At 35.6% G+C, this 9,037-nt stretch overlaps 1 protein-coding gene across 2 annotated transcripts; it reads left to right on the top strand.

Annotated features, from left to right (window-relative positions):
• The first annotated feature begins 646 nt into the window (after positions 1-646).
• On the top strand, positions 647-8,417 carry LOC132607801 (casein kinase 1-like protein 11). 2 transcript variants are annotated; one of them, XM_060321881.1, is made up of 14 exons: positions 647-1,760; positions 1,844-1,884; positions 2,957-3,026; positions 3,982-4,130; positions 4,228-4,323; positions 4,894-4,964; positions 5,362-5,423; positions 5,525-5,588; positions 5,700-5,784; positions 6,059-6,185; positions 6,332-6,405; positions 6,503-6,566; positions 6,926-7,059; positions 7,782-7,922. In XM_060321881.1, the coding sequence occupies exons 1-14, from the start codon at positions 1,685-1,687 to the stop codon at positions 7,809-7,811; spliced, it is 1,143 nt and encodes a 380-aa protein (XP_060177864.1). In that variant the 5' UTR covers positions 647-1,684; the 3' UTR covers positions 7,812-7,922. The 2 variants fall into 2 exon arrangements, with proteins under 2 accessions (XP_060177864.1, XP_060177862.1); XM_060321879.1 differs by having other exon boundaries at positions 656-1,760; positions 7,834-8,417.
• Positions 8,418-9,037: the final 620 nt, after the last annotated feature.

The following is a 9,037-nucleotide window of genomic DNA, read 5'->3' as shown; positions in this document are numbered from 1 at the left end:
GGTGGGAGTGGCCTCTACGGTGGACAAAATGCGGGAGGCGAGACTGAGATGGTTCAATTATGTGAATGTGAAGATGAGATGCACAGATGGCCAATTGAGGAACTGGGCGTGGGAGGTTGGCTGTAGTGAATATGCAGAGAGGTAGAGGTAGGCCGAATAAGTTTTGAGAAGAAGTGACTAGACATGAAATGAAACACCTGCAACTTACCGAGGACATGATCTTATATAAGAGGATATAGAGATCGAAAATTATAGTAGAAGATTAGTAAGTAGTCGAGCGTTGTCTAGTTTCCCTTATCGATTTTATTATTACTTGATTTTTTCCTTTACTTCTGTTATCGTATTATTTATTGCTAGTACCGTTCTCTTCTCCATTATTTTGAGCATAACTTTTTCACCACTATATTTTCTTTCCATACTTGAGAGTTTGTTATGTATTATTTGACCCAAGAATACGTTGGTAAACAATCTCCCCCACCTTCACAAAATTGGATTAAGATTGCTTACACATCATTCTCTCCAATTCCATTTATAAATTACACTCAATATGTTGTTCATATAAAATTGATTGAGTACAAACTTTTTTTTTTTTTGCCAAACATTCCGCCCTTTTATAATGTTGCTACTATTAAAAAATATTTTTGGTACGAACATTTACCTTTCCACCGAACACACCCATAGACAAGAAAAAGTTTACAACAAAGGAAAATCATATGCAACCTTGCATTTCGTCCTTTTCACCAAATCCCCACCCACACGTAGACAGACAGAGTATATTCATTCAATAATAATCCCCTTTCTCTCTCTAAAACTTTCTCTCTCTTCATAGCGCTCCTTGCTTTTCCACAGCACACAGAAGCATCAATAATCATTTTGCTTTCTTTTTCTAAAAAGCCCCCTTTTTTTTTTCTTTCTTCTCATCCCTTTTTACCCCCTTCTTTTTTGTTTCCTCTGTCAAAACTAACCGAAAGTTTATTATTATATACGCGGTTTTTGTTTCTACTTTTATCGGTTCTTCATACATTGATTTCTTTTTTATTATTCATCAATTGGGGTTCCAATAAGATTGCCTGTGGCTTGTATTTATTGAAGGATGTAGCTGAATAAGAGTGTTGTTGCTGGATAATTTTTTAGGAATTGTGGTTTTTTTTTTTTTTTAATTGAAATTTGTATTCTTGAACCATAGATTTTGGTTACTTTTCTGGGTAAAATTTGGGTCTTTTCTCTGTTTTCTAAATTTACTGAGGTACAATTGGAGTAAAAAAGTTGATCATCTCTGTAAAAAGTTCTGTTCTTGGTAATTTTTAGGAATTGTGGGTTTTTATTTATTGAAATTTGCATTGTTTTAACCATAGATTTCCACCCTTAAAGGCGGTTACTTGTCTGGGTATTGAAAATTTGGGCCCTTTTTTAACTGAGGTACAATCAGAGTAAAAAAGTTGATCATCGCTGTAAAAAGTTCTGTTCTTGGTAACTTTTAGGAATTGTGGGTCTTTTTATTATTGAAATTTGTATTGTTTAACCATAGATTTGGACCCTTGAAGGTGGTTACATTCCTGGGTATAGAAATTTTGGGTCTTTTTCTCTTTTCTAAATTTACTGAGGTACAATTTGAGTTAAAAAGTTTGATCATCGCGGTAAAAGTTTAGTTCTTGGTAATTTTGAAGAGGGTGATTGAATCACCATGGATCATGTTGTGGGTGGGAAGTTTAAGCTAGGAAGGAAGATTGGAAGTGGGTCTTTTGGTGAGCTTTATTTAGGTATGTTCCATTGATTTTGCTCGTCGATTTTGGCCTTTGTGTTATTGGTAGTTTTTACCTGCTCAAAACCTTTGTTGATTCAGGTGTGAATATACAGAATGGAGAAGAAGTTGCCATTAAGCTGGTATGAGTTCACGTGATCGCATTCATTTTTCTTGTGTAATGTCTAATGCATTCTATTGTTATTGTGACATTAATCGTCTACATCAGTTGAGATCAGCTATGTGAATCTTGTATGTCTATTCCGCTTTATTCAGTCCATTTCAGTCCAATGCTCACCTTTGAAGGCAAATTAGGGGTTCTTTAATGTCACACTTATCCTACACGGATAACTAGTTTGAACGCAACTAATGGCTTATACAGATCATTTGCTTTTATGGTGCTTGGTTCTCTTGTTATCATGAAATATAGCCCATATTTTTAATATCACAAGAGTTGTGGGGCATTATCATGTTGAGTAAATCTGTTGAGATCTCAAGTAATTCTTGTTCAGTATAGTCATTCTGATGGTTGCAGTGTTTTGAATTTTCTATCTATTGCTTGGTTTACTCTGCTGAGGAACAACAAGAAATGATGAAACTTTTTTTAGCATGATTATCTATTCTGAAAATTTGAGGTATATATCCAATAGAAGCATTTGTAAGTTGGTGGAACCAAGACTAGTTTTCTGGATTTAATTTGCTTGGTTTTTCCAAAGTATGTGTTTAGTCACCTGTATGTTATGGGAATAAAGAATTAAAATTTTGGCTGAATAGTCAACTGTGTATATCCAATAAAAGCATTTGTAAGTTGGGTCAACTCAACTAGTACATCCATTGAGATATTGCAAAGTAGCATCTAATTTATTGTATAACTATGTTTTCTACAAGTGGTTGTGTCTATGTAGATCTCTGCTGTCTAGTTAGAAAAAGGTGTCAACTTTGTTTATTTGATTATTTCGAAGGGCTTTAACCAAAAAAGAAACGTTTGTGAAGTTGAGTTACAAATCAGCCATGTTTTCTCATTCCGTGAGCTTCTATATTCTTTTGGTATCTTGCTGCTTATGGAATGCAAGACTAGCTTTCTGGATATGTTTGGCTCAGTTATTTCACAATTATCTGTTTTAATGACTTGCGCGTTATGGGTTTAAAGACTCTTGATTTTTGACGTGATTGGACCGTTCTCAGGGTTTTTTCTATTGTTATTTCAACTTTCAGGAATCTGTCAAGACAAGGCATCCTCAACTGCACTACGAATCGAAAATTTATATGCTACTCCAAGGAGGAAGTAAGTCTCACTTCCACCTCCCGATATTGCTTATCATCTCTTCTCAACATATGTTGCAAACGTGATTTTTGATCCTGGATAATAAATTTTAATAAGAAACAACCAACCAAAAGAAAAAGAAAAAAAAAAGCCTTAAAGCAAAACAAAGAGAGGAGAACAGTGGAGTGCCACTAAAGCACTATTATAATCTTCATTAAAAAAAACTAAAGCACTATTATAATCTGCTTTTCAGAACCTTGCACTTGCTGACCCCTTCTTGTTTTGATTTTCAACTAAATGGATTTATCTAGTTGTTTGTTTGGAGGTTTTTGCTATTCATTTTTATGCAACTTTTATTTTACATGGCAAGTTATTGTTTTAATGAAAAAAGAACCTTATATTCTATGGGCTTGTTTGAACTTTTTTTAATAAGGTAAGGCAAATTCATTTATGAAGTACCAAGGAAGTAGCACCCTAGAGTGTGGCGTAGTGGTCAATAAAGCGGGAGGAGAACCATGAGGTCTTAGGTTCAAAACCCAGTAGAGGCAAAAAAAAAAAAGGTGATTTTTTCCCATCTGCCTAAGCCTTGATGGACATAGTTATCCAGTATTTGTGATGGTAGGAGGTAGCAGGTACCTGGTGGAGTATCAACATTCGCACAAACTGGTCCGAAAACCACTATCATTTAAAGAAGTACCAACAAAGTACTGCAAAATACGTCCAAAAGATGACAGCATAACTGTTACAATCTCATCCCTAATAATTCCAAAAACTCAAAGTATTGAGACAACTGACAAGGCATCTGTCATGCTTTCCCTACACCAAAATACAAAATTCTATAAACATCTATTCTTAACTACGAAATATGATGTCTTTGGCCTTCATGGGCTTGTGTGAAGTTTTTGTTAAGTAAATTTGCCAATGGCACTATTATGAATAGTGAATTAATCTCCTTATCTTTGCCATTCTGATGAAGCTGGGATTCCTAACCTCAAATGGTTTGGTGTTGAGGGTGAGTACAATATAATGGTCATTGACCTTCTTGGACCAAGTTTGGAAGACCTCTTCAACTATTGCAACAGGAAGTTTACTTTGAAAACAGTGTTAATGCTAGCGGATCAACTCGTAAGTACCCACACGCCGTTGCTTTTCAGAGAATAACTTTGTCACACATTTGTCTATGTACTTGAGGTGATAATAACTTGTCCTGTGCCATTCATAGATTAATAGAGTAGAATACATGCACTCCAGAGGATTTCTTCACCGTGACATAAAGCCAGACAACTTTTTAATGGGCCTAGGTCGCAAGGCAAACCAGGTACGTGTTCATGCCCTGTTAGAGTTTGAAAGTGCTTGGAGTATATGTCATGGCTTGCTTTTTTACCTATGCAGACAGAGAAAAATATAGATTCTTCTCAGTCCTAATTTTAACACATTTACTTTTTGGCACCATTAAATTGAGCTTGTAAGTATTCATCATGGTTCTGGACAAGTAGCTGCTTACGGATGTGTCTGTTTTCCAGCAGCTCTTTTCTTCCTCTATTAGTTGAGGATCATTATCATCTTTACTGTATAAAAAAATGAATAAAATAGTTCTGCATCATTGGTTGTTTTGAATTGAGTGCCTGATGTTCTGAGATACTTGTAGTTCTGTTAGTATTTTGAGAATTTTAACAAAGGGCTGGATGATATGGTGTTGGTGTTAAAGTTTATGTTTCTTTTCTCTTTAAGCTTTAGCGGTTATACTTATCTGTTTGATTTACCGTTATGGTTCTCTAGGTCTGTAATTGGATGTTTTATGCTTACCGAATACCAATGCTGAAGTAAGAGCTTCAAGGAAAATAAAGTGTTGGTAGCTGATCCAATGGTGTCTAAATACTGATGACAGGTTTATGCAATTGACTTTGGGCTTGCCAAAAAATATAGGGATCTCCAGACTCACAAGCATATACCATACAGGTAACAACAATGTTGACTTGGTCTGGTCCTTGCTGTCGTTTTATATATATAGCTTTATTAAAGGACTATCTGCTTCAATATGAAAATGAAGAGCTTTTTCTTTTTATCTTTCCTCATGACTTCATTTGTCATTCATGGAAGAACAGTAAAAGAAAAAGGATGAAAAGATAATGACTCTGTGCTGAGGGGGGGGGGGGGGGGGGGGGGGGGGGATTGGGTAGGTAAGTGTGGTATTTCTTTAATGTAAATCTTGCATTAAGATAATGCAAGGAAAGTGTACGTCCAAAAAATGCGCTGGTCAAATTCTTATTTCATTCTTTAAATCTTTTCCTCTCAGCTTTGAGAAATTCGTATCTTGACTGCCTATATATGGTATTCTTTCTGTTTTCTTCCGCAGGGAAAACAAGAATCTGACAGGAACTGCTCGGTATGCGAGTGTCAACACACATCTTGGAGTTGGTAGGTGTATCTTGTTTACATTCTTGAACTATTAGGGGCATAGTTAGCTTCAATATCATTTATAACTGATCAATTGTTATCCTTTTTCATTCTTATGGCAGAGCAAAGCAGAAGAGATGATTTGGAATCTCTTGGTTATGTGCTGATGTATTTTCTTAGAGGAAGGTTGGACTTTATGTTTTTCTAATCATATTTCTGACTTTGTTCTGTTTCTTCTTATTGTAAAATCTGGGGTTTTCTTGTTTTCTGACTTGGGACGGTTTCTTCTTGGCTCAGCCTTCCATGGCAGGGACTGAAAGCTGGTACCAAGAAGCAGAAATACGATAAAATCAGCGAGAAAAAGATGTTAACACCAATAGAGGTACTTATTTCTAAATATCAGTACATATGGTGATCTGTTACCTACATTAAGTTTTGTGAATTATGGATGCAGCTGTCATGACAAGGCAGCCTCCTCGTCCCAATATTTTGTTGAAGAATAATAGTAACACGACACATTACCCTTTTTAGTGTCAAATATGGATAGATTTATTCTGGTTAATTATCCCGAGCTATTTGTGGATAATGTTCTGGCCTAGGCCATCTTGCCTCTGATGAGTTAATTGAGAGAAGACTCCAACTTGTGTCCATTACAGGTGCTGTGCAAATCATATCCATCCGAGTTCATATCATACTTCCACTATTGTCGGTCATTAAGATTTGAAGATAAACCTGACTATTCGTATTTGAAGAGGCTTTTCAGAGACTTGTTTATTCGTGAAGGTAATTTCTCCTTTTGTCCTTTTATTTAACACTGGAACTTCAAAGACTTATTTTTTCGGTCCAAAATTTATCACAGTTCTTTACTAGGCCGTTTTTAGTCTATAACTATGTTGCAGGCTTTGAACCATAATTTTCCATTGGTACAGGTTATCAATTTGACTATGTATTTGATTGGACAATTTTGAAGTATCCTCAGATCGGTGCCAGTTCTAGAGGACGAGTTAGTATTTGTTTTTTTTTTTTTTTGGATGTTATCATTGAAAATTGTCGCTTAATCTTTGTTATCAACAATAGTGTATGCATTGTATTTCTTCCAGAATCCTAGTGGGAATGCCGGACTAAATGCTGGGCCACCTGCTGAAAGGCCTGGAAGGGCGTCAGGTATTATTGTTTAACTGAAGTTGTAGATATTCTCAAATAAGGCATGATGTCTATTTTTAGTAGCTTCGTTTTAGAGATTTTCAGCTAAGGTGATTTGTTTCTTTTGGCATTTAGTAATTTCTTCTAGCAAGACTTGTCAAAACTATGTTCTATCTATGGGTTTTGTTTTGAGTATCAGATAATTTATAAAATGTGTGCCTTTAAATACTTGAATTATGAGTATCCGCTCTTGACTTTTAATTTCCAGATGTGGTAGGTGAATTTATGGGCCAGCATCTGCCTTTGTTTGCTTATTAGTGAAATTGCAGCTTTTGACGATTATCACTAGTTGACGCTTATGTGTTAATTCTTTAATCCAGTGGGGCAAGATATTCGGGACAGATTTTCTGGTGCTGTTGAAGCATTTTCCAGAAGGAATACTTCTGCAGCTGGTAGGCATGGGGAACACTCCAGACATAGGACTTCAGAGGATATGCCTTCATCCAAAGATGTGGTATTGATCCCTCCTTTTTTCCAAAAAAAAATAAAATAAAAAAATAAAAACAACCTTTGAATAAGCTTGGAGTGGCAAAATTATAGTTGATCAATAACTATATTTAGTTAATCAATAAATATAGCTATTGATTAACTATAATCTTTAGTTAATCAACAATTTATAGTACTAGGGGTGGCAAAACTAGTCCATAAAACAATAACTTGCCCAACCCGCCCACTTATTAGCTCAACCCGTTTTAGCCAAAATGTAAAAACTCGGCTGATATGTAGCCAAAATTCACCCATAGAAACCTTGTCAAAATATTTTCAGAGATTTTATTTGTTTAATATGTTATATATAGCCATAATAAAAAAATAAAAAATTTAGTAGGTACGTCAAAAATTATAAAAGAACGAACAAAGAAATTAAATCTCAGTAAGAATTGGCAGGTTGGGTTATGGCCCGCTCTTTAGCCCATTTTAACCCAACCAGTTTTAGCCCAAGTAACTTATTGACCCTCTTATTTATTAACTCAGTCCATTTTGACCCGTCAAAGTTAAGCTCAATACGCCTGGCACCCCTAGTTTATTCTACTCGTATATTAACTAGAAGTGGCAGAAGAAAATTATGTACTGTTTAGCTATACTTCTATATTTTATGTGGTGCTAAACTCTGAATTAAAGATATATTTCTGTATGTTATGTGATGGAAAATTTTGAATTGTCGCATTGAGCTACTAGGTAAAAAGCTGTTGCATGCTAAAGTGGTAAAAGCTTATACTCTAATTTGCAGCAAGGTGATTCAGAAAGAGGGCGTACCTCGAGAAATGGCAGTTCTTCTAGAAGGGCTGTCATTTCAAGCAGCAGACCGACATCTTCTGCTGAACTCACTGATAGTCGCTCAAGCAGATTAGTGTCATGCACGGGCCGTCTATCTACTACACAAAGAATTCAGCAGGGATATGAAACAAAACCATCATCATTCTCCCGAGCTTCAGTCACAAAGGGTAGCCATGATAACCCTCTTCGAAGCTTTGAATTTCTTTCAATCAGGAAGTAAGATAATGCACTTGTAAAGAGAGAATTTCCTGATTGTCTGAACATTGATTCCTATTTAAGGATGTCTCTAGTGCTGTAAATTGGTAATGTTGTACCTTCTATGTGCAATTGAAGCTTATCCAGCCTTTTTTTTTTTTTTCCAATTAGAGTTTCTGGCCACCATAGTGCATACTCATCCAAAGAAATGTTGAGTAAAGTGCGAGAGTTTTATATATGTATGGAACGAATAGCTTAAATAACTATTATTGTTGTACGAATTAATGTAACTTTTACCTTATGCCTTAATGGAATGCCTAGTGAAGGAATTCTTTTACGGGATCTAAGTGCTTCTGCTTAACTCTGCCTCAAGAATATTTGATAGTGGGATTCTGCTCTAGTACTGGTTTTGTGAATGATTAATACTGACTTGTGAAACTGAGCCTGCAAGGTTTTGCAGTCGCCCTGGCTTGCACCAAAGTGAAGAATATGGGTCATCTGGTGACCTTGCACAGGAGGCTTCCCCTTTTAAGGAATTGTATAAGCTTAAGTATAAGAGGTCAAACTAAAAGGACAGTATAAACGTATTATATTTTCCTACGTCTTTTGGATGCACCATGGGCGAACTTGGGTACTTGTGCACTGTATTTGATTGCGCACAAAATTTAAGAGAAAAAGCAAGACGTATGAAATTTGTGGTCTAAAATAAATCATAGAACTTTTATGACAATAAATCATTTCATTAAGGGTAAAAGGGAATTTTTGAAGTTTAAATTATTACTACTAAATATTGGTAGAAGATACCATTCATTTCGGGGATGGACTGAAGGGAAAGGTATCGTAATAGTCTATTCTAGTCAAACAGACTAATGTTTACCTGGAGAAACTATCGTATGGAACTAGCAAGGTCAACGAATCTATTCTCAAGTTCATCAATCTTTGAAATTCTGTCATGCAAGACA

The sequence above is a fragment of the Lycium barbarum genome, chromosome 1 (genome assembly GCF_019175385.1).
Source record: "Lycium barbarum isolate Lr01 chromosome 1, ASM1917538v2, whole genome shotgun sequence".
Lineage (NCBI taxonomy): Eukaryota > Viridiplantae > Streptophyta > Magnoliopsida > Solanales > Solanaceae > Lycium > Lycium barbarum.
This window is presented reverse-complemented; position numbering and strand designations above follow the sequence as displayed.